The 25,941-nt window shown below is 45.3% G+C and overlaps 1 protein-coding gene across 1 annotated transcript in view; it reads left to right on the plus strand.

Moving 5' to 3' along the window:
* MYO16 (myosin XVI) overlaps positions 1 to 25,941 on the plus strand; it is a 622,320-nt gene that overhangs the window by 551,751 nt on the left and 44,628 nt on the right. Inside the window, exons 31-33 of the mRNA XM_074983196.1 lie at positions 851 to 1,158; positions 8,168 to 9,343; positions 23,576 to 23,734. Coding sequence (XP_074839297.1) covers positions 851 to 1,158; positions 8,168 to 9,343; positions 23,576 to 23,734 — 1,643 coding nt within the window. The remainder of the gene's footprint in view (positions 1 to 850; positions 1,159 to 8,167; positions 9,344 to 23,575; positions 23,735 to 25,941) is intronic.

A 25,941-nucleotide genomic window follows, 5' to 3' on the forward strand; every position in this document is an offset into this window, starting at 1 on the left:
ATGCAGAAACACAATTATAAAAACAAATGCTGGAGGATTTATTTGTAAAATTATTGTACTGCCATCCTTTATGTGCTATAGTACCTTAGTACGCTGTAATAAAAGACTAATTTTAGATATCTGGAATGTATTTTCCATTACTTTTAATGTTTTTAAGGTTGAAGGACTTGTGGAGGTAGGTCTCATTTTCACAAGCTCATTGGAATCAACCTAGCAACATTATTTTCCAATATATGTTGGAAACTGCAAAGATTCAAGTACAATCACTACAATAAATTTTAAAAATCCACAGTTATTCTTGAAATGATAGTAGAGTAAAGCTTAAAAAAGAAGTCTTGTCTTGACATATGGGTAGGATGTAACAGGAAGCCAAATTCGTCTGTTAAAAGGCCACAGTATTTTAAAGATTTGGATTTCATAACTAGAATTTATAGTTGTGGTTTTTAGAAATCAGTGGTAGAAGCACAGCATTTGCTGCATCAGTAACTTTCTATTAAAATGCATTTCCCAGAAATTATCATTCAGATTGAAATCCTAGCTTTTGATTGCGCTTAACAATCAAAGGGCGAACAATCCATTCAGAGAATGTCTGATCAACAGTATGAAACTGCTTGAGGAAAGCTGCATTTGTAAAAAAAGGTCCAGTCTCCTGTTTTATAATAAAACAGAAAATGGAAGAGTGCTAACAGCTTGAGCTAGATTTGTTTGTCAGAAGATTACTGCACACACCCTCTAGGCACAGCAGGGGTGTTGGAAGATTGTTTACCAAAAAGCCGTTGTTATGCTTGCATGAGCAGGTTCATAGTTATCATTTAAATAATGCATCTGGGCATTTTTTCTGTGTTTTCAGTGCTAACGACAGGGATGGGAAAGTCTCTGAGGACAGCTTTGCCAGCTGCCGAATGCCTAAGCATTTTCATTCCAGTTCTGTGCCTGTCCCCATGGTAGTGGATGGCTTGGTACATTCTGTGGCTGGATCATCCATCAGATCTCCCTCCCTGCACTCTGTGTTCAGCATGGATGATAGTAATAGCCTGCCATCACCAAGGAAACAGCCTCCTCCCAAACCAAAGAGAGACCCCAACACGCGACTGAGTGCTTCGTACGAGGCTGTTAGTGCTTGCCTGTCAGCAGCTTCTAAGGAAACAGCAAATGAAGGTTAGGCAGAAAGGAAGTAACTCTCACAAATATTGCTTTATCTATTTATCTATTTATTTATTTATTTTACTTTGAATCTTTAAAATATTTTCAGATGCCGTCACAAACTCTTGTTTCTTTACAGTACCTTCAGGGACAATACGTAAAATTACCAATTTATTAGTAATTTCTAAATCAGCAAATAAGTATTCATTTGAGCTGTGTCTACACGTGCAAAAAATTTCTAAATAAATGGCCCTTTTTTGAAAGAGCAGGAGGAATGTCCACATGTGAAAACCCGTCTTTCAAAAGAAAATCGAAAGAACGGAGCACAGACTTCAAAATCCGAACCCCAATCCCGTATCAGGAAGATGGCTCCCTTTCGAAATAAGAAATCGAAAGAGTACACAGGTAGACGCTCCACAGTCCGCTCTTTCGAAATACAGGTCCGCCATGGCGATGACCGGCTGGAGCGCAGAGCTGCTGCAGCCAGCAGCAGTGGGGCTCTAAGGTCCCTGCGTTCGGCTGCCTTAAAGCTGCACGCATGCAGGAAACCCGTGACAGGAAGCTGAGAGCGTGCTAGGAGCAGCCTGCACATGCGCTCAAGCCTGATGCTCCAGCGCCCGTATGGCCAGCAGCCAGCCCCCCCGCGATCCCATGCCCCCCCCTCCGAGCCCCCGCAAGGCTCCCAGGGCTCCCAGGGGAAGAAAAAAAGAGGGCTCCCTCCTGGATGGAGTGGGAGCTGCAGGACCTCCTCAGCCTCTGGAAGGACGAGGAGGTCCTGTGCCACATGGGCGTAAAGCGATGCAATGCCGCAGCCTTTGGCTGCCTGGCAATGGGCCTCCACATCAGAGGCCACCCAGAGTGTACCATGGAGCAGGTATGCTCCAAAGTAAAAGAACTGCGCCAGGGATATGCCTGGGCCAGGACCAGGCCGGATGCTCCGGGGCAGGACCAGCGACATACCCCTTCTGCAGGGAGCTATGGAGCATCCTGGGGCCCCAGGAGAGTTCACCCCCTGTGGCTTTCCTGGACACCTGCGGGGAGGAGCTGCAGCCGGAGGAGGAGGAGGAGGAGCAGCCCGGATCAGGGACCCAGGAGGGCGAGGGGACCACGGACTGGTCAAGCGCGGAGGGGCAGCTGACCATAGTGATCCCCTCCCGCTTCTCCAGACGGGCGACTGAGGGCCGGACATCTCCAGCCGTCGCCAAGGAACCCTCAGGTACGTCCAGGGAGGGGCACACACCTACTCCACAGGGTGGGGGCGACACAATGGCTAGGTGCCCGCACACAGAACCAGTGGTCCTGGGCTGCACACAGGCCAGCCCCCCCATGGGATGTGGCACCCCGTGGTGCCACACCAGCGAGGCCCAGCACCCACCCCCAGTGGACAGTGCCATAAGCCACACAGGGGTGGCAGCCGGTCAGTGCTGGACGGTGCCCAGGGCCCATGCACCACAGGCCGGGAAGGGTCTCTTGTGGGAGAGACCCCTGGAATCACACCCAGGCTGGGAGGCCCAGTCCCGGGGAGGGGCTGGTTGGTGCTCCCTGGAGGGTTCATTGTCCCTTGGGGGGGCGGGGGTGGGAGCCCCATGGGGTGGGCTCAGGCGGGTAGGCCACAGCCAGGTCCCCTCCATCTGGGGCACACTACTGACATGCTCTCTTCCTCTCAACACAGCCGCATCATCCGTGGTCCAGGAGACCCCATGCCATCCCTCGTCCTGGAGAGCCTGCCTGCAGCTGTCGGAGGTGTCCGGACTCCACCCCAGGCAGCACACCATCGGGGCCGTGGCCAGAGGGGCCCCCGGAGGGCCAAGGAAGACCCAGCCACCCAGCGCCAGGCCGAGGTGGCCGAGGAGCACCGCTAGCTCTCCCAGGCCAACATGGAGTGCGGAGGGTGGCCTGGGATACACTGCTGGACAACCTTGAGGGCATTGGCCACGCTATGTGGGAGCACATGGCCACTGTGGCCCGCCTCCTGCCCCCCCCAGAGTCTCCCCCTGCTGGCCCTACTGCCTCCGCCCCCACAGAGCCTGCTCCCTCTGCCCCCACCAGGCCCACGCGCCGGCAATATTTGCTGGTGGTACTGGCACCCTCCCCCGCCTCTGGGGACCCCACACCCGGGGGGGCAGGGGCTCCAGGGGCCGATGGGGTTCGCAGCCCACCACCCCTCCCCTGGCATGAGCACCTCTCCCCTCTCTGAGTTAGGTTGCCCACCACCCCCCTCTGAGTTAGGTTCCCCCTGTACATATTATTACGGACACCCAAGTTGTATAAATGTTTCTTTATTATTCACCACTCCGTGCTGTGCTCCTCAGTGGGCTGGTGGGTGGTGGACATGCGGGTGCAGTGCTGGTCGGGGGGCATGGCAGGGATGGTGGGTGATGGATGTGTGTGCGATGTAGGCATGCGTGCGGGTCAGAGGTGGCCATCGGCAAAGGCCTGCCTGAGGGCTCCCCGGATGCGGTGGCCATCCTGGTGGGCCTGGCGGATGGGGGCAGCGCCCGGCTGCTCATAGACAGCGCCAGCCGGAGGGCCCACCCCCGGGGACATAGGCATACCCCTTTCCCTCCACAATGTTGTGGAGGACTCAACAGGCGCCCACCCCCTGGGGCACATTGGGGACCCCAACCTCCAGCTGTGTGAGGAGGCACCTCCACTTTAGGCACCCGAAGGCCCGCTCCACCACATTGCGGGTATTGTTGAGGCACTCATTGAACGCCTCCCAGGTGGGGTCGAGGTGTCCCGTGTAGGGCCTCATGAGCCACAGCTGCAGGGGGTACGCCGCATCTGCCACCATGCAGAGCGGCATGGTGACATCCTCTGCCACGGGGATCTCCCTCTGGGGGACGAAGGTGCCGACCCCCATGCGGCAGCAGAGGCTGGAGTTCCAGAAGACCCGGGCATCATGGGTGCAGCCGGCCCAGCCCATGTAGACATCAGTGAACCAGCCCCTCACGTCCACCAGGGCCTGCAGCACCACCTAATGGTAGCCCTTCCTATTCACGTACTAGACGGCGCTGTGTGGTGGTGCATGGATGGGGATGTGTGTGCCATCCAAAGCGCAAATGCAGTTCAGGAAGCCCAAGTCCTGGAAGCCGGCAACAGTGTTGTCTACATCCCCCAGGCGGATGACCCTTTCGAGCAGCATCACGTTGATGGCCCTGACGACCTTCAGAGGGGGAAGGGGGACACGTGCTGTAGAGCGGGTGTGGTGGCCATTGCCCCCCGCCTCGGGCCCATTCTGCTCCCCTCCCGTCCAGCCCCTGGCCCATGAAGCCCCTGCCCCCTCCTGTCTAGCCCCTGCCCCATCCAGCCCCTTGCAGGGGAGGGTTCCCCTTGCCCCAGCCCACCCGGCCCCACCTTACCTCCATAAGTACAGCCCTGACGGTGGCCTTGCCCACCCCGAACTGGTGTCCCATGGAGCGATAAGAGTCCGGGGTGGCCAGCTTCCAGAAGGCAATTGCGACCCGTTTCTCCAGGGTGAGGGCTGGTTGCATGCAGGTGTCCTGGTGCTGGAGTGCGGGGGTGAGCCAGTGGCAGATCTTGTCAAAGTTCTGCCTCGACATGCAGAAGTTCCACAGCCACCTTTCCTTGCCCCACTCCCCTAGCACCACATGCTCCCACCAGTCGGTGCTGCTGGGCTGGGTACAGAGGCATCGGGGCACCTGGGGGGGGGTGCCCGACGGTGCCCCAGTGGGGGGAGCCCTTTGGCCCCCGGGGGACCTTACAGCCACCTGATGAGCTCGGGTGCAGCTGCGGCGAGGGTGCACAGCTTTGCCAGCAGGGCGTCCATGATGAGGGCGTCCTCCTGCAGGAGCTGTCGCTGGGCCTCCATGGTGGACACAAGTGGGCTCCGCCGGGATGGGACAGGCTGGGCAGCACTCAGCTTGTGCGGAGAGGAGGGCAGAGGGAGGGGCCCTTTAAAGGAGGCAGCTGGCTGCGGCCCCGGCAGGGTTTGTCAGCCAGGGGACCTGTCTGCGATGTTTCCTGCCTCCCTTCTTTCGAAAGAGAGCTTGGAGCCATGTCGACGCTCTCTTTCAAAAGACCTCGATGGCACTTTGAAAGAGCAGATCGGAACGCCGACCTGAAAATGGTGGCGGGTGCTCTCTTTCAATGGCCCCTTTTTCAAACGCTGAACTTCGATTTTCGCCCTTTCAAAAAAGCGCTTTCGTGTAGACACAGCTTTGTTCTAACAACAAAAAACTGTATCAATTTTAGCCAGTCTTCCCTAGTAACTATTTTAATTCACCTTTTAAAAAGATTTATGATTCTTTTGACAGCTAAAGCAGAACATTTTGAATGTTGGCTATTACCAGGATTACTGTAAATTATCTACTCTTTTTCTCCCCATTAATGTGAAAGCACAAAAATAAACCACACTTGCTGGATTGAGTTACAAGTTAAATTAATTGTATTAGAATTCACATATAGGCTACATCTCCACTAGCCCCTTCCTTTCGGAAAGGCATGGTAATGAGCGAATTGGGAAGATGTTAATGAGGTGCTACCATGAATATTCACTGTCTCATTAACATGATGGCAGCTATGCGTGATTTGAAAATGCCAATTTAAATCGCACACTGCCCATGTAGATGGGGGCCTTTTGAAAGGACTCCCTGGACTTTGAAAGCCCCTTCTTCCTAAAACCAAATGGGAAGAAGGGGCTTTTGAAGTCGGGGGGGGGTCCTTTTGAAATGTTCCCATCTACGCAGGCGGAACATGATTCGAAAGCAGTGCTTTTGAATCATGCGTGGCTGCCATTATGCTAATGAGATGCTGCATATTCATGGCAGTATCTCATTAGCATCTTCCCAAATCACTCATTATGGGCTAATGTGGAGGTAGCCGTAGTGAACTTGGATGCAATGGTACATAGGTCATACTGAAATAGACTGAAAGTCCAAAAAATGTTTCAAGGCAGTAACATGTACAAATTGCAATTTTGATTAGAGTAGTCTTGCCCCTTCACCATTCTTCACATTGAAGCAAAGCTTTCCAATCTTGCTTGCTAAGGCTGAGAAATCAGATTGTGCCTAGAGGCTAGCTATAATATTCTGAAAATATATTTATTGTCAAGCCAACTAGCCACACTCAGTCAATCAAATAGCCACTTGTAGCTTAGTGGCTAGCGTGTTGGACACCACAGATCTAGTAGATATTTCCTTTGCTGCAATCAGAGTGAGAAATTTGGGGGGATGGATAGCTCAATGGTTAGGGCACTGGGCTTGTAAACGCAGGATTGTGAGTTTAGTCATTGAGGGGGCCTTTCAAGGGCCTGAGGCAAGTTAAATTAAAAACAGTCTGTCAGGGATGCTGATGGGTCCTACTGTAACAGCAGGGGACTGGACTCAATGACCTCTCAAGGTTCCTTCCAGTTCTACAATGAGTGAAAAACATATACAACCACTCTGTGGCTACTAGTACAGTGCCTAGACGTCTTACATGTCCCCTTTGCCTGATAATTTAAGTCAAAGTATCTATTAGATTATTTCCATCTTTCCTATCACTCTTCTGGTCCATCCACCCTGGAACTGCTCTTTCAGCTCCAGTGGAGAAAGAAGCATTTAAAGGATGACAAATAGTTCTGCCAAACTAGAAAGTTCCGTTCATTGCTTGAGACTTGCTACCTCAGTTCAGTGAAACTGAGGCGGTTCCATGGTGGTGGAAAAGAGCCCCTATAATGACCCAGAAATTTGCATCCTGGTTCAAACCACATGTTAATGTGTCAAATTTGAATATAAAAGAGAGTTCAGCAACCTCTCTGTCCAAAGTAGTGTGAAAATTCCTCTTAAGTAAGACACAGATTCTGAAGTCATTAACAGAATGGCCCACTCCATTAAAAAGTTAGCTGACAAGTTTGAGGATCAGGAGTGCTTTTATGTCTGTTTTGTGCCCATTAACTCTTTGTCTAAGAGAGTTTGAACTCTTTTGCAAACTTGGCTTAATCTAACTCTTGAGTCCCCTCCCCCCTCCCCTCTACTCTCTGATTTGCTCCCTTTGATCATTTGTTTTTTCTGATTTGTCAACTTTGATTACTGTTTTTGGTTTTCTGTGCCTTAAATATTGAGTCTGTTCTGTTATGGCTATGACCTGAAGAAGTGGGTCTGTCCCATGAAAGCTCACCTAATAAATTATTTTGTTAGTCTTTAAAGTGCTACTTTACCACTTTTTTGTTTTGATTGTTTAAATGAACATTAAATTGTTGGAACAAATTCTTTACTGCTATGGTATCAAACATGATAGCAACTAGCCACATATGTCTGTTTGACTGGTTGAGTGTGGCAGTTGGCTTGAGCAACAAATACATTTTCAGAATAATATGGCTAGTTCACTGGACTGGCTACTGCTTCAGAACTGGTTGGACACCACAGCATTAGTGGACCCAGGTTCTGGTGGGAATGACAGATTGGAGGACTCTCCAAAGACTCAGCTATAGCTATCTGATTTTTAGGCCCAAATGAAACCTAGGGCTATTGTAACTGGTGGCAGCTAGCAAAGGGAACAGTCACCAGCTAAGGATGGCCCAGATGTTCCATCCACGTCCCCTCCTCACCTCCTGCACCAGATGCTGTGAGGAGCGTAATGATGTCCTGGTTAGGCCAGCTCTAAACCTTTTGAGAGAACGTCTTCCTGGCTCCAGGATTTCATGGCAGAGGCCTTGTGTGCAGTTTTCACTTCCTTTATGCTGCTTCCCTCTGCTCGTGCACTATCCAGCAGAACTGGTCAAACCCACTGGGCACTGCACAATTCTGCAGAGCACCACGTGTGAATTGACTTTTCTGTCAGGTATTTCTGATTCTCATCTTTTGATGACTAACCTTTAGTACCACTGCTAGCCAGACAAGATTCCATCTCTCCACCAGCAATGGTAGAGGCTGGTGGTTTTTGATCAGAGCTCATTATAGCGCTTTGAATCCTATCCAATGACGGCTTAAGTACAAAATCTTTGTAAGACATGACCTTGCACAAGGATCAAGATTGTGGTCCGTTGTTAATATATAGTTATATCTATATATTTCCCTTTCAGTGTTGACCCGCCCAAGGCCACACAGCGATGACTATAGCACCATGAAAAAGATTCCTCCCAGAAAGCCAAAAAGAAGTCCCAACACGAAGCTGAGTGGTTCTTATGAAGAAATATCTGGCCAAAAGCCTGGGGATGGGAAACATTCAAATGTAAGCTCTAAAACAGCTTGTCATGATACGGTGACCATAGAAAGAGCAGCTTCTGCTGATGGGCCACATCACGGCACATTGAGTTTGTGCATGTCACAGGAAGAGGAGGAAATGGAGCCAGTGTATATTGAAATGGTAGGCAATGCTATAGTGAACAGCTCTGCTGAACCTGAAAGCCCAGACCCAGGAGAGTCTGTTTATGAAGAAATGAAATATTTTTTACCAGAAGAAGGCAGCAATGCCAATGGGATGGTTCCGTTAGTGACTGGATCTCCTCCACTGTTGTCTGAGAGCAAAAAAATTGTACTACTTGAAGAACTTGATGCAAATAATCAAACAGCTTTGGGCAATAAAGACTCTTGTGACATTCCAGCCCCTTTCCCAAACTTGCTTCCGCATAGGCCCCCACTTCTTGTATTTCCTCCAACCCCTGTTACATGCTCACCTGCTTCTGATGAATCACCCCTAACACCGCTAGAAGTGAAAAAGCTTCCTGTCCTGGAAACCAACCTAAAATACCCTGTGCAGTCAGAGGGTTCTAGTCCTCTATCCCCACAGTATTCCAAAAACCAAAAAGGGGAGACTGAAAGGCCTTCATCACCAGGTTTGGCTGTATTTAATGTTTCAAGCAAAGTATCTCCTCCTTCAACTCCTCCACCTCCTCCTGTGCCCCCTGCTATTTCCTATCGACCTTCCCCACATTTTACTTTCCCCTCAGAGACTTGTGCTACTTTTCTGGTTAATACAGGGAAAACAGGAACAAACTCAGAGCCATCAAAAGTACCTCAGAGACCCAATCCTGTTCAAGTTGGAGGGTCATCTTCCCCATTCTCCAAGCTGCCTTACTCCCCAGTAAAGGTAGCAAGAGCTGAGAACAGGAAATCAAGCTCATCATCTCCACTTCCCTTCAGCCCTACAAACTCAAGACCCTTAACAAGTCCTCTTGATGAGTTAACCAGCTTGTTCAACTCAGGACGGAGCATGCTTCGAAAGTCTGCAGCAGGAAGAAAGATTAGGGAGCCTGAAGGTAAGCTTAAAGGGAATGCCTCACCTTACTATGGGTTCTCTTTATGTAGACATAGTGGATGGCACCTCTACCTCAGTATTTATGCCAGTTCTCTTGGTGGTGGTATGAAACTGAAAAGTGAACCATAAAGCACTGGTAAGTAAATGTTTTCATCCCTTCTATCACACTGCCAGCACTGCACTTTCACCAACCTCCAGCATTCACTTCTCCCTCAAAGGTCCTCGTGCTTTCTCCCATGTGAACCCTTATGCAGCTGATACTCTACCTGTGTTCCTTTAGCTCCCTCTTCAAGTCTCACTCTGCAACCACCTACCTGAATTCTGCTAACTAATGATAGCTAAGGGAATTATTCATGCCTTGCGCCAATCTGAGATATTGTAAAGATTTTTGTGTTTCAACACTCTTCTGTCCTTCATGTGACATTTGTCCTCTTGCATATAAGTTCTTTATGGCACAGATATTGTCTACACTTGCATTTGTGCAGCTCCTCACATAAAGTAGTCCCATTGCTCCTGGAGGCTCTTAGAAATATGGCAATATAGGTATTTCTAATAAATAGGTTATTTTAAGATCCCTATAGAATATGCTCATAGGCTACATCTACACAAGCAGCCCCTGTCAATAAAACTGGGCTTTTGTGGACAAAAGGCGCTGAGCATCTAAACAGTTAAAGCGCTCTGTCGAGAGTTTGCCAGCAAAACGCAGCACATCCACCGTCAGTGTTACACCTCTCCCCGCCCAGGCATAACGCCTCTGTTGACAGTATTATGTCAACAAAAGTGCTGTGTAGACTCACGGGGCACCTTCTGTCAACAGAATGGCCCTTCATGGTGCCGGCCAGCACCCTCCCCACCACAGGCACAGCGCTATGGCCTTTGCATCCAGCCATGTGTAAAGGGGTTGACAGCTTTAGAAGCCCTGAGCAGGAAGATGGGGGCGTGGCTCTAGCCCAGCTGCATGTGGCCAGGGACACACCCTGCCAGCAACTCCTGGCAGCCTGATAAAAAGTCCCAGGCTGCCAGAGAGCATCCTGAGCCTGCACAGAGTGCAGAAGAGGGCTCCCAGGGATCTGCACAGGGCAGAAGAAAAAGGGCCCCATCCTGCTGGACCCAACTGCAAAACACCACAATGTCCCAGGCTACTCTCAGCTTACTGAAGCCTTGACAGAACATGGCCACCCCACCCACACCCTCGCGCATATGCGGGCGAAGGTGAAAGAGCTCTGCCAAGGCTATGCGCAGACCCAGGAAGTGCAGCAGAGGTTGGGGGCAGGGATGGCCACCTTCCCCTCCTTCCAAGAGCTGGATAACCTCCTTGGGGCCAAGGATAAGGCCCCTGTCAGTGATGGTCGACACCGGGAAGGAGGCTCCCCTGTGGAGATGATACCCTCCAGAGCCTGCAACCCTGCTGGAGCCAGTCCACAATCCTCACTCCATCCCCGAGTCAAGCCAGAGGACACTCATCATAGCCCTGGACTCAGGCCCCTCCAGTGCCACCACCTCAGCACAGGCATCCCCGGACCACTTCACAGGACCATCCAGTGAGTACCTCACCAGTTGCACACCTCTGGACTCGATGGGGGTGAAGGCAGGGTATGCCATGGAGCCCACTGGGATAGCATGGGTGGGCATCCTCCAGGAGGGTTCACCACCTGCGGCCATGTTCACAGCAGTGAATACCACACACACCCAGCAGGCAGCTGCTGACCCGTGGCCAGCCAGCCAAACCCCTGAGGTCTGGGGGGGTGTCCAGCCTGCTCCTGCCAAGGCTGGGAGTGGGACAGCTGCATGGCCAAGCACCCAACCACAAGCCCGCACTCCTGGCCACTGATGTGAGCTGCACTCATGAGGGGATCCCAGAGAGGGCACAGCTGCGCTCAGCCCCCCAACTACCCAGGCTGGGACCCATGCATGGCAGTACTCCCACCTACTTCCCTGTGGTCCCAGCCCCAACCCAGTCCCATGGGGGAGGGTGCCTATGGGGCACAAAGAGATCACATGGCTGGCATGGATCATGGCCCTCAACCCCTGCACTTGAGTGATCCTCCCGGTTGAAGCGACCCCCAGTTAAGGTGCCCCCAAATCCTCTCCCTCTTTGTACATAGTCAGGCCCCTTTTCTTTGTAAAGAGTTGTAATGTTTATTTTTTACACAATCCCGAATTATAATAAAGGTTTATTTTTAAGCATAACCCCTGCAACCCTCCTTGGTGGATGGTGGTCTGTGGGTGGGGGATGGAAGGGAGGTGTGTTGTGAGGGAGGAGTGTGGGGCTGGGGTGCCCACTGGGGTGTCCTGAGGGGAGACATGGGGGGCTGTGGGCAAAGGTCTCCTTCAGGGCCTCCTGAATTCACAACCTGTCCACATGCACTTGCTGGTTAGGGGCTGTGCCAGGCTGTTTGTAGGGGCCCCCGCCTGCCGCTGCCCACCCCTGCAGGAACTCCTCCTCCTTCTACTCCACCAAGTTGTGAAGAGTGCAACAGGTGGCCATGACTCTGGGGATGTTCCACTCCCCCACATCTAGCCATGTTAGGAGGGAGTGGAACCTACCCTTCAAGTGCCTGAAGGCCAGCTGCACAGAGTTCCTTGCACACATGAGGTGGGCATTGAAAACGTCCTGGAATTCTGGCATTGTGCGTCCGGCCCAACCGCCAATGTACACATTGAGGAATTATCGTCAGTGGTCCACCAGGGCCTGCATGACCATGGAGTGCTAGCCTTTTCTATTGATGTAACATCCAGCACAGTAACCCAGGACCCGGATAGGGATTTGGGTCCAATCCAATGCCCCAAAACAATTGGGGAAGCTGAGGCTGTTGAGGGTGTCCATGTTGGTGATGCAGATGAGCCTCCACAGCAGGATGTTGTTGATGGTGTGCACCGCCCCTGGGGAGAGGAAACTGGACATATCCAAGAGTCACAGAGGGTAGGGAACCCCTGGGCCCTGGTGAGGTCCACAGCCCCCTCGTCACTCCCCTCCTCACCCTGCCCCACTCCCCCTCCCTCTGTGCAGCCCGAGGGTGCCTTACCTGCATTAGTATGGCCCCAAGAGTGGACCTCCAAACACTGAATTGGTGGCCCATGGAGCAGTAGCTATCAGTTTGTTGCCAGTTTCCACAAAGCTATAGCGACCCGCTTCGCGAGAGTGAGGGTGGGCCACGTGTTGATGTCCTTTCCATGGAGGGCAGGAAAAAGCCAGGTTCACAGCTCGAGGAAGGTCACCTTCCTCCATCGAAAGTTCAGTCCACTGCTGGTTACCCCCCTGCCCCATCACCAGATGGTCCCACCAGTTGGTGCTGGTGGGGTAACACCAGACCTGTCCCAGCTCCAGAGGGGTGAGGGCAGGCGGGGGGCACCAGGGCACTGTGGGCATGCTCCGCAGGCTGCCTCTTGGGGTCATGCCACCAGATGCGGTGGAACACATCAGTCAGGGCAAGAGGCAAATCCACCAGCAGTTGGCCCTTGATCCAGGGCGAGCCCAGGATTTGCTCCGGCATGGTACTGGTATGGCAAGAACAGCTTCTTCCACCAAGGACTGGCACCCTGTGCAGGCTTTGCTGTGCCTCCAGGAGGTATGCAGTTTGGCGCAAGTACAGACTGTGGGCCAGGGAGATCCTTTTCAGGGTGCGCAGGACCTGTGCTCTGGGAAAGGCTTGCCCTCTCTGTGGGGCAGCGTTCAGGAGCCCCCTCTGTTGACAGATCTGTCTGGCCATGGAGAGGAATTCTGTCAACAGAGCAGATCGCTATAGCGATCCACTTGTCTGTGTAGCTGTTACCTGTCAATGAGTGTTTTGCTGGAGAAACTCTGCTGACAGTGACACCTGATGACAGAGGCTTCCCATGTAGATGTAGCCAGAGTGTTAAATTACAAAAATACTTACGGTTGAAAACAGACCACACACAGTTCTACAGATTACCCATTACATCTTTGGAGTAATCATATATTCTTTTCAATTTGTTGGCTGACTGCCAGACTGCAATGTTTGTGTGTGTGTGTGTGTGTTCATGGTTTTCACTTTCACAACTTTCTGCAAACAATTGCTATCTTAAAGTTAAATAATGCCAAAAAACATTTTACTCATCTCTTCAATCAACAGTTAAAAGAAACTTTTCATAGCCCAGGTTTGATGAAATGTAAAAAAATCCATACACAATCCCAAGTTGTGAGACATGGTAGTTTGCTGATTCCTTGTGAGCTGTTTTGAGGTGTGCCTATTCTGTAAGAGTCATTACTGACGTTGCTTCCTCAATAAACATTTATAAATAAGGAATGTTACCACATTCCAGAGACCACAAAGGGAAGGTAGGATTTGTAATGTTTACTTTTGGTATTGCTGCAGTATCACTGAAAAAATGGGCCCACAAAATAAAAGAACCTGAGCCAGAAGCAGATAACTTAGAGATAAAGAGCCTGCTTTTTGTGACATAGATATCTTGTAGTTGTGAAAAATGGGAAAATTAAAATATAGAAAAGATATGAGAAGATTATACAGTTCTTCAAGTTTTCTCTGAAATGTCAACTTCTCTTCTTACCATCGAATCTTGCACTGTAGATTTAAATGTTTTTTTTCCCTTCACATTCCAGTAGTTTTAACAAAATGACTAGATAGTACATCATATGAAGATGAGTTTACAGTGCCAGTTCAGTGGCAATAACTTGACTACAAAATTGTATTTTGTATCTTTCAGTAGGATAGTGATATAGTAGAGAACATTCATTTGTGGACTACAGTTCAAAGTTTCATTATTACATTTTCAGGAAGACAGGTTTGGATAATGCAACAATACTTCTCATTTTACAGGAATTTAAGTTTCCAATCTAATGTAAGAAGGGTTATTTATTTACACACACACGTACACACCAAACTGATATCCAGGCTTTAAGATTGCAGAGCATAGTCCCTTATAGCTGACAGGCCCACCAAGGGGCAGGGTGGGATCAAGATGGGAAAATGCACAGGGGCCCAGATATTCCAAGAGGCCCATAGCTCCCATCCACTGCCACCACTACTGCGGCCAGAGCGCCAAGCCCTTTTGATATGCCACCCAAGCACTGCTCTATGTGGCTCTGAGGACTGGTGAGGGGGGGACACTGAAGTCTGGATGGCACTGAGGGCTAACTGCACCTGGCCTCACTCCTTCTGCTTAGGGCTATACCCCTTTCAGGGTGCAGAGCTGCCCCCACCCATGCACCCAGGCCCACAATGGCTACATCTACATTTGCATTCCTCTTTTGAAAGGGGAATTCAAATGAGGGAAATCAAAAATGCAAATTGGACACTGATTTGCATATTGTGTGCTTCATTCGCATAATCTCTTTTTGGAGGAGAGTCTTTCAAAAGAAAAAAAGCAGTGTAGACAGGGATCTTGTGAAAATAAACCCCATCTCCGAAAGAGCCCTTCTTCGTATTTTTGAAAGAGCCCCACCTACACTGCCTTTTTTCTTTTGAAAGAATCTCTTCCAAAAAGAGAATATGCAAATGAAGTGCAAGATTTGTAAATCAGTGCCTCATTTGCATTTGCAATTTCCCTCGTGCATTCCTCTTTCGAAAGAGGAATACAAGTGTACAAGTAGCGAATGGCAGCCAGCTCTGCCAGTATCTGAAACAGTTGAGCTTGCCATTTTGCATACATATTTTTTATACCACAGCATTTTATGGATCCTTGTGTAATCATTCACCTTGTATAAGGAATAAAGGGTATGGGATTTTTTTGTTAATTTAGTATTATTGTACAGAAACCCCATACTGATGTATATGCAAATTATGAATTCTTAGAGTTCATCTTGATGTCAGCCATTACTTGAGCTATATTAATAATACAGTTGACTAGCCTTTCAATGTGTCATTCAAAAGAGGAGCCTGGTAATCTGATTTAATGTTACCTTTAAATTTAATAACAAATACATATAGAAAGAAAAGTAAGCAATGCATTACATACGGAAGCTTTAATGCACAGAAAAGCAGTGTGCCAGCTATCCTTCTTGGGCAGTCCTAGTCTATGGGCAGTATCAACACTATAATTACAGAATCAGTTAATTTAAAATCGTGGATTACTGAATGTATGATATTCCTTCTCCACATCTAGCCCAGGAATTAGCTTTACTTTTCTATAAATATTCATGCCACAGTTAAATTGGGTCTTATTTCCAACTTTCAAACATAATGAATAACGGGATAGTTGGCTTGATTATCTTCTCACTGTTTGTATTTTCTTTGGGCACAGTTCCATTGACTTCAGTTGTATTAGTCTTTATTTATGCAGATTTAATAGAACCGAATGAAGCTCAATTAGGGGGCGAGTAAGTAAATATACTTAGTAACTTTCATTATTTTGTAAAGTGAACACAGGAGAGTTTTTACACACATTTGACAAACATTGAAAATATTTTGGCTTTATTCTTTTCATATGTGGTGAGCCAGTTCCCTTGGTATCTCTCTTCATTATGCCTTTGGCTCAGAAGTGGTTGTTAGATTGGAAGTGGAAGTGTGTTCTCAATGCACCTACACACTTCTCTTTTATTGCAGCAAGATGGGCTGCAAATTCACTTTTGTGATACATGCAACAGGCTGTCTTGGGTTCAGATATTTCTGCAAACTCATTTGTCATCACCTGTGACTAGAAGATGGGGATCAGCTTAGGTATCCTCTGATCCAAGACTAGTGTAGCAACTAAGCCTACTGTCTATCAGCTCTGAATTTACCTATCATATGGAAAAATACTGGGCTCCTAAATATGCCATCAAGGAAGAACTAAATATGAAGGATCACTGTTCAAGGAAGATACACCGTAAAATTTAAAATCGATGTTTTATTAGATAAAAGCTGCTGAATAAATTTAATTGCAGTTAGGTATAAATTGTTACATATAAATTGTTGATGAGAAAAAGGCTCTGCTGTATCATATAAACACAGATAAATGTACATAGTGTGTTTTTACAGTTCACATTTTAGTTTACTACACATCTTCAGTTCATTTCTCTTTTAACAGCCATTATAAATATTACCTTTCATTTAACCTTGGTGCATTTTAATAAGATGGCAACATGAGGAAATTTGAAGTACCATATTGGAAAATGCATAACTTCGTGGCTTCTCTAGTACTATTAGAATATTTTATTCTGTCTAGTGTATATTAAGCTCTTAAAAGGTTCCTCTCTTTCCCCCAGATTCTCTTTATTTGACATGCTTAATGTATAATAGGCAATACCTGAAAATTAGAAATTTTGTTCAGAACAGTGCTTTTCCTGTTAGTGATTATCTTCACTGAAGACAGTACAGTTCAATCAATGACTTTACCTCAAAGGAGAGGGTAAAAATCAGACGCTTTTGAAGTTAATGGTCATTATGTTATTCAAGTAAGGCCAAACTCCACTCAGTTCTCACTAAAAGTAAAATAAAATATTGGAGTTCTCCATAGTAGTTTGTTTGTTTATTCTTTAAAAAAATATTAAGTGTGAAAAGGTATTAGATTACAGTCTGGGATGCAAAAGTTCTTTCTTTATCCAGAGAGAAGTTTAAGAGAGGGGTTGCAAGCAAATCTCTGTAGCCTGCAGCAGTCTTGCCCTGGAGGAACACTCTCCAGATGGGGAGGTTGCTAACTAGTGGTTTTGTGACATGGACATTTATCTATTCTGAGGTGAACTGAGACTGCTCCAGCTCATTTTACTTATAATCACAAAATGCCTGTCAGATGGGAATATTGTTCAGGGTCTACCAGCCGGGGCTGGATTTATATTAGTGTTATTATTGTTTTATAGCACCTAGAGACCCCAAATACAATCAGTGCCTCTTTTACTAATTTATGTGTATACTGTGCACATAAGAAGAGAAAAATCCTACCCTGAAGAGTTAGCAGGCTAAACAGACGAAACAGACAGTATGGCACTGAGGCACAGAGAGATTAAATGATTTGTCTCATGTCACAAGACTATGACAGACCACAGACGAGGCTGACCACTAGACTCAGTATCCTGATCATGATTCTGCAGCAAGTGCCATTGGGTCTGGGCCCCATTAATCTTCCATTTGGGAGATAATAATGAATAAAATTAGTCCAAAATGCCTTTCCAAATTGAAGTATTGATTAAATTGACCAATAGACCAAGCATAAGAGCAAACAGTTTTTAACACATTTTACACTGATACATCTTTAAAGTAGACGTAACTTATCAAGGCGCTCTCGCTCCTAGAAACGGGGGTGCAGCCTGCTTCCACTCAGTGCTTGTGTCTTCCACTTGTGTTTCAAAACTTTTTATTTATTTAAATTGTTTGTCTCCCTGTATTTCTTGAATCCAGTTAAGCTGGTTTCTGCAGCCACTACCCAGAATTATTTGTAAATAGACTTCATGGCAGTTGGCTGTCTTCATTGTCCTTGAATTATCAATAAAGGTGGGAGGTGGCTATCAGAGGTGAGTGTCTGCTTTCCTGTCTATGTGTAGTCCAGCTCATGGCTGAGATATCCCATGTGAAATCATACAGTAAGCAACAAGATAAAACGCAGAGAGATATACGTTCATAAATTGTTATGGGCATCTTCCACATCCTTTGCCTATTTTGAGTCAGGCATTTCCCACGTAATCATACATGCAAATTAGCAGCTCTGTGCTATTCAATTTTAAATAGTGATGGTCAGGAAACTACCAGTGGTCCCCAGGTATTGCAGATATTTTGGCATCCTAGTTCCAACTAGAGCTTAGCAAACAAACATACTGCATGTACTAGGCCAAGCTTTGTAAAATAGTACTTTGGCTACTATCTCTGTAAAGGAATATTGTCCTGTCAGAAGGAGGTATTCTTTTGATAACTTGTAAATAATTCCCCACTATGAGCCAATTAAAGTAAACTACTGTCAATAGCTAACATAATTCTATGATGAATTTCAAATTAAAGTCCCACTGGGGTTTGAGAGATGAAATCCCAGTCCCTTTATCCTTTAAGCCATTCAGCCTTTCCTCTTCAGCACCATAATAAAGATAATATTCATATCTGCATCTTATTATTCCTGTATTATAGTATAATAGATTTTTCTCCTTCTGTAGCTAAAAATAAAGAATTTACAAAATGTGAGCGCTACATAAAGCTGTACTGTCACCTACCTTCTTTCTAGGAATACTGAGGCAGTGCTATGATACTTTGCACTTAAGTAGCATTTGTTAGCTGAGGATCTCAAAGCACTTTAAAAACATTAGCAACTTACGCTTCAAAATACTTCCTTGACGTAGAGTAATACCTGCTTATTTAATTCTGCATAATTACCTGGCAGCCTGGTTTAAAAAAAAAATGTCAGGGTGGTGACCGGTCCTGCTATCAATGCAGGAGACTGAATGCAATGACCTCTCAAGGACCCTTCTGGTTCAGTTCAGTCTGACTCAAATGTTTTCTGTGGCTAATCTTCATGTTAGATATGTGCATACATCTGTGTAATTTACAAGTGAGTAATTTACACTGATGTGTCCAATTTCTAGTAGATACAGAAGAGTAGAGGAAACAAGAGCTGTTCATAGCTGGAGACAGTTCTAAGTTACTGAGAAGTCCTGTGGCACCTTATAGACTAATAAATTTATTGGAGCATAAGCTTTTGTAAGCAAAGACCCACTTCATCAGATACGTGTTCTAAACTAGGCCTACACTGATTGACTATGGATCCTCTTAAGAGGAGATTACTGAGGAGGTAGCATATGAGCTAGCAAAACCAGTTCCATGCTGGAAATTTCTTCATGGTAAAGGAGTTCTCTTGCTAGTAGGTAGTTTTGCCTTTGTGTTTCTAGAGCAGTGTAAGAGGGATGAAATGGGCCAGGGAAACCTGCTGCCTAGATTTGTCTTACTTAGAACATTTCTGCAAATCTTTTATTATTCCAGAATTTTTCTTTAATTAGAAGTCTAAGTAAACATTTATATACTGACAAGGCCAAAAGGCTGACATTGGGACTAGGGCAGCATTGTGTAGTGCTGTAAAAACAGAGAAGAACCACTGTCCAGGAAAGACTTCATATAAAATTATGCAAAAGCAAGAAAGAGCTGGGGCAGAGGGATGTAATATACAAGTGCACTAAGATGGTGAGGAACTGGCATCAAATCTTTAGTTGCATTTTTCCTTGTTGATGTGAGGGGGAGGGTTGTTGTTTTTATTTAAGGTAAGGAATGGGATAGGGTAAGGAATGGGGAAGCTAGGAAAATTATGCAATGAGAAAGGAAGGAAAAGAGGGATCCTCAGAACTCTACACCTGTTTCATGTACCTTTTATTGTTTTGTTTTTTAACTTTTTTCTCTTGGTTTGATCATAAACAGTTCACTCTGAGGAGCTGATACTCAGTACTTAAAATATTTAAATTTGGAATTGTAGCTAAATGCAATAAGTCACATACACTGTAGGGTATTGTGATGTTTCTTCACCTCCAGCTTATTTCTTTAAATCTTAAAGAAACTGATGAGGTGAAATGGCAGAAGATTGTGATTAGGGAATTTTAAACAATATTATACTGGTTTTTTTTTCTTTTGGGCAATGCATCAGCCTTTATGATTTTTTACATTTGATTATCACATTGAATTTAATTTTCTCTTGTCACATTTACACAACATATTTGCATATTCCTAACTTTGAAGGTTGTGGGCTGTCTTGTTTAATGGCCTCTATCGACAGGGCATGGTGACAACTGTAGGGAGAACTTTCCTGAACTGCTATGCCAAGCATTGTCTGTCACAGATAACATATTTCACTTCTGAGATTACAGCAAGTTTAATGTGAACATTCTTGCAAATAAATCTCAGTAGATGGAATATTGAAAGAAAACAAACTCCTAATAGATGCATATAAGTGCACCCAAACCCATTTGATTTTGAAATTTGAGCAAATGCTCTGAATATTTTTGCGGGAATTTCTCTGTCCTCTATTAAAATATGTGTATATTTGTATGATACTCCAAATTCAAATTTACTTAATTCCAGTCACATACTTAGGTCAAAAATTTTAAAAGTGCATCAATTTTTGGTTGCCCAAATAGAGGAAAACTCCACCATGAAACCTCTGTGGTTCCAGTCCAGTCCCAAACCTGGATAAAGGAGGAGGGTTGGTCAGATAACTGATGATTTGCTGACTGTAAAACAACAATACAAATGAAATCTGATGCCAGTATGACTAAATGATAAAAGATGCTGACTTGGACATCACCCAGATAAACAAGGCCCATGGCACCAATCAAGTGATCGGGGCTGGGTCAATAAGTTGGCTACTGAAAGAAAATTACAACTAACACATATACTATCAATCAGAACATGGAACATCCAAACACTGTGGGTGACTGGAAAATTAGAGCTGCTTTGTAAGGAGATGGAGAGATGCCAAAGTGATACTTGGACTGGTGGAGATGTGTTTTACAGCATCAGGAGAGATGTGCAGTTGTGAAGTCATTTGGTCAGGGAATGAAATGAAGCATGAGGCAGGAGCTCATGGGAATAAGGGGACTTCGAAGTAGGCAGCATCCTTTCGAAAAGGAGCCCTGTCTGGACGCGCCGCGCGGCGGCAAGGCGCATCAATTTCGAAGCGCGGCTGCTGCCCGCATGCTAATGAAGCGCTGAATATGCATTTCAGCGCTTCATTAGTAGACTTCGAAATGGCCATTTGCATGGCCATTTCGAAGTTTGGGGCACGTGTAGACACAGCCTATTAGGGTTTAAAAAAGAGCTTGATAAATTTTTGCAGGTTAGGTCCATAAATGGCTATTAGCCAGGGATAAAGTATGGTGCCCTAGCCTTCAGAACAAGGGCAGGAGATGGATGGCAGGAGATAAATCACTTGATCATTGTCTTCTGTTCTCCTTCTCTGGAGCACCTGGCATTGGCCACCGTTGGCAGATGGGATGCTGGGCTGGATGGACCTTTGGTCTGACCCAGTATGGCCATTCTTATGTTCTTATGTTCTTATGAGTGCCCTATGCAGCCCAAGCACTTGCACCCTCCCTCCCTGCCAAGGAGCTGAACACCAACATTGCACAGTGGAAGACTGTGCTTAGGACTGTGGGGACAGGATCAGGACATGAAAGCTGGTGGGGAATAGGTGGAAGGGAGAGCGGTGCAGCCTGCCAGAGCAGTGGGTCGGGAGGTGGAGCAGGAGGTCAAGGGAATGGGGCCACCAAAGATGGGGAGCCATCAGAGCTGAGTGTGGGGAGCCGAGGGATTTAGCTACTGGGCCTGGAGGCAGAGCAGAGGGCTAAGGACCAAGGGATTGGGCCTTGGGGCCGCAAGGCAGAGTAGTGTGAGTGTGGAGGTACCAGGGGATTGGGTGGCTGCATTCAGGAGGTGGAGCAGAGGTCAGGGGATTGGGACTGTTTGAGGCTCAATTATATAAATGGTTTATGATGAATTATTGGCAAGCTTATTGACTATTAGCTAAAGATGTGTGAAGTTTCTCTTTCAGTAAATCTAATATACTTCACTAGCCAACCTGCTACTACGAAGGCTAAGTCAAGCATTTATTTCACATTACTTAAAGTTGTATTTTATGCATTTGCCAAGTCAGAATCTGCTGAGGCTCTAGCTATTTTCCTAAATCAGCTAAAATGAGAAAGTGCAGGAGGTGTATCTAATGAACACAGTTAACCTACATTCAGTTATCCCCGCCCTTTGCATAGAGGTTCAGTTGGTACATGTACTATAGACATAATTTTGTCTTTGGGGGAGAAATGAAGGTGTTTGTAGGAAGACCTGGATCCATCCAATTGCGTTCAACTGTCGGAGCCAGGCTGTCGTATGGACACACCTGGAGATCAGTGTGCGTGGAACTTGCTCTTCCAAGAGGCTATGTAACTTTGGGATTTGTCTTGATGAGGTGGAAGGGGACGAGAAGTATGATGTTACACTGTAACTTTGTATGCTTGTTTTGCATCTAGTGGTGGTGTTTATTATGGTAGTGGCAGCTATGGGACCAAATCCAAGATCAGTATAATGCCACTACACAAGCCCATAAAAGGATATAGTCCCTATCCTGAAGAGCTTAGAATCTAAATTTACAAGGCAGACAGTGAGACAAGAAAATGCAATTTTTATTTATACCCACTTTAAAGAAGGAACTGAAGTACAGATGAATTAAATGACTTGCTAATAAGCACATAAAGTGTCGGTGTCATCAACTGAACCCAGTTATCTTGAGTTTCAGTCTTGTGCCTTCACACTATTTCAAGGCAATACCTAGGTTTGTTTCTGTCAGACCACAGTGGTGGAAGCAGAATGATAAATATAAGACAGCTGATTCTCTACTGCCTTGCACCAGCTGTCGTCATCTACATTTGGACAGCAAAGGGACCATTCCGATCTGGTGCTATTTATATCTTCTTTGCACAGTTGTCAATGGGTACAAAGGATGGTAGACTGTGGAGACCTATACCCAGGATGTGACACATTAGAATGATATTAGAGGGACAGGCTCAAAACTATGTTTGTGACACTTTCATGTCTACTTTTTTAAGATGCTGGACTTCTGTGTATTTGTCATGGTTACTTTATCAGGAACAACAAGAAGTCCTGTGGTACCTTATAGACTAATAGATGCAGGGTCTTTGCCCATGAAAGCTTATGATCCAAAATATCTGTGAGTCTATAAGGTGCCACAGGACTTCTTGTTGTTTTTGAAGCTACAGACTAATTCAGCTACCTCTCTAACATTTATCGGGAAGAATTCTTTTTAAAAAAACCTGTCATGGCATAAAATGGGTATTTGCGGTTCCTTTGGGTTTATGTGAATGTTCATCTAAATTCTCCCCCGGGAGAAGGTGAGAGAGAGAAGAAACCACGTGTGACAGTCACATCACTTAATGCGCTATGTATTTTGGTATATTACAGTATTGAGGGCAATATAAGAATCTCTTTTGAAAAGAATATAATCTAAAATAGAGTCAGTATATTTATCATGAACTTTCAGAACAAGAGATTAGTGTGCATTGCAGAAGGAAGAAAGCTTGTTTTTTTTTTAATTTTGTTAATTTATACTTGTATGGAATGAAACCCAGTTAAATGTTGCTACAAGATTAGTTTGCAAATTGATAATTGTCTTTGCCTCAAGAATCAGTAATAGAAACCCCTTTTATTAGTTAACTAATTTTCTAGTGGATTTAGTGTTTACTTAAAAATAATTTTAAAATTAATCTTGATTAGTGGATACTAGATTACTCTGTGTGTGTATGTGTGTGAGAGAGAAATACACTATTCAGTGAAAAAGTTGACAGGCTCTTTATTTATGTCAGGTGTTGAAACAAATATGAACTTGACAAGCAGGGAAGATCCTACCACATCAGAAATTGGATCAGAAACTCAAGATAAAAATGCAAACAATCATGGACCTCAGTCGTCAAATCTACTGTCCAGTTCTGTAATGACTGAAAATGGAAATTCAGTCTCAAATGGTAAGTAGTTTTTAATCTGAAAAAAAATTGTAACAAACACTAGAATGTTTTGAGTTGCAAAATGTCACTGCTGGTTTATTTATTTATTTTTTTATGAGTTGGTAAGCCTGTCTCCAATAACAGATGAGTGTGAATGACACAGAACTGCCTTTCTCAAGGAATTTGTAATAAGTCTACTATCTTGTGAAAGTGACCAGGGCAACTGAGAGTTGAGATTTTTGATTTTCTAATCAATGTAAAGTGTCTTGAAAAGGGAAAACATATTCTTCTCTTAGTGAAGATTTTGTTTTCCTGCAGATCAAAGCTGAGTAATATGTAGTTGCAAATGGCACTAAGAAAACAACACAAATTTACAAGTTCCTGGGCAGTGAAGGCCAGGTCCTGCAAGGCACTAATTTCCTGAAATCCCACTGATTTTAATCTGTATAGGACTTGTCTACACACACAAGTTGTACATGATAGTTACATCAGTACAACCTTCTTAGTGTGGACACAGTTTTATTGGTATTAAGATGCATCTACCAGTACAGCCCATTCCCGTATGGAAAAGGGGACATCGTGTACCACTGTAAGGCACCTCTATAACTGTAGTCACACTGGAAGTTGTATCACTATAAAAATTTCACTAAAAAGAAAAAAATCATACCTTGAGCCAAAATATTTATTCTGGTACAACATGTATATGTAAACTGGACCTTAGATTCTTACCTATCTCAGGGTTCAGTAGTATTTTCTAGTGGCCTAAAGGGATTGTGGAGGATTGAGTCCTGAATCGCCAGATCTTTTAAACAGCTTACTACTGACAGTTAAAAATGGAATCAAATGTATATATTAAATTTACATGTAAAAATAGGTTATAAAGGGTTAATAAATGATTAAGATTATGTCTGCATGGGCAGCCTCTGTCGACCAAACTGGGCTTTTGTATAGGCCCCCCGCTATCTCCATTTTTGATTTCTGATAAGGGGTGTAAGAACATATTTGATTTTCATAAGGGGTGTAAGAACATATTTTGAGAACCAAATGTGTGCAGGCTGCAGTAAAGGCTCAGAACCACTGCTTTAGTAAATGACATTTGAGATTTATCCCGTGTAAAAATACCAGACTTACTTCTTTCTTCTGCTGGTCACCAAACTCTGCTAACTTTGTGGAATATGAGGCACAAAATGCCTTATTAATTACGTGATATTTAGATTATAAAACTATAAAGTATTGAGATGTACCAGCAGTCTGATTTCTATAGTTAGAAGTAGAAATCCAGATTAATAGATTGCTCACTTAAGCAAACACTGAAGCAATGTCTTAAATAAAATCTTGTCCTTTGCTGTCATGAAGAGTGAAGTGACTGTACCACTCCTTTGAAGCATGTAGTGTAATAAAATACATTTAAGGCTATTATACTCAAAAGAACAATCATTTTGGCCAAAACTTTAATGTTGCTTTTGAAAGAGTCTGATGAATTCTTAAGAAAACCATTACTAAGCAGCTAAAATGTTGCCTGGCACAACTGCCTAACAGAGAAATGTATCAAATTCAGAAGCTAAATTTAATTAGTATGGAATTTTAATGAAAGTTTTGCTTTTCTATATATTATAATCTCATTCCATTTTAGTTTGTCTTCCTTCAGTGTTTGCAGGAACAGCCTGAAACAGCAAAGTACCACAGTAGCACAGGAACATTTCCACAAACCCTCCTAAACCAACTATCGTAGCTCTTAATTTAACAGGAAGAACCACATACATGTTTATCAACATACAGACAATAAGCAGAAATTCCAACTAGCACTTTATGGCCTACATTTGAAAAGGTCCTAACAATATAAAAAGCAGAGGTGATAGAAGAAAACACAGACTGAAGAAGGGGCTAATATATCCACAATCTTAATAGACTCCATTGCATGGCGATTTACTGTTCATCCCTTCTGAATATTAATTAGAATGTGGAAGAAGAAAGCTGGGAATAACAAATTAAGAAAACTGATTAATTAAAACTACTATGAAATAAACACAATATGCCAGGTGGGGGACACAGGTCTTTTTGTGAACTTGAGGGGCAGCTTGGGATCCACCAGGAGCCAGTCTGGCCCCACCAGAGGGCAGCTTGGGCCCCCACAGCAGGGGTGAAGCTGCTGGAGGGTGGTTAGGGCCCCCTGGGAGTCAGCTAGGGCCCTCCTGGTGTAGTTTGGGAGCTACTGGTGTGGGTTGGGC

This window comes from Carettochelys insculpta, chromosome 1 (genome assembly GCF_033958435.1).
Source record: "Carettochelys insculpta isolate YL-2023 chromosome 1, ASM3395843v1, whole genome shotgun sequence".
Lineage (NCBI taxonomy): Eukaryota > Metazoa > Chordata > Testudines > Carettochelyidae > Carettochelys > Carettochelys insculpta.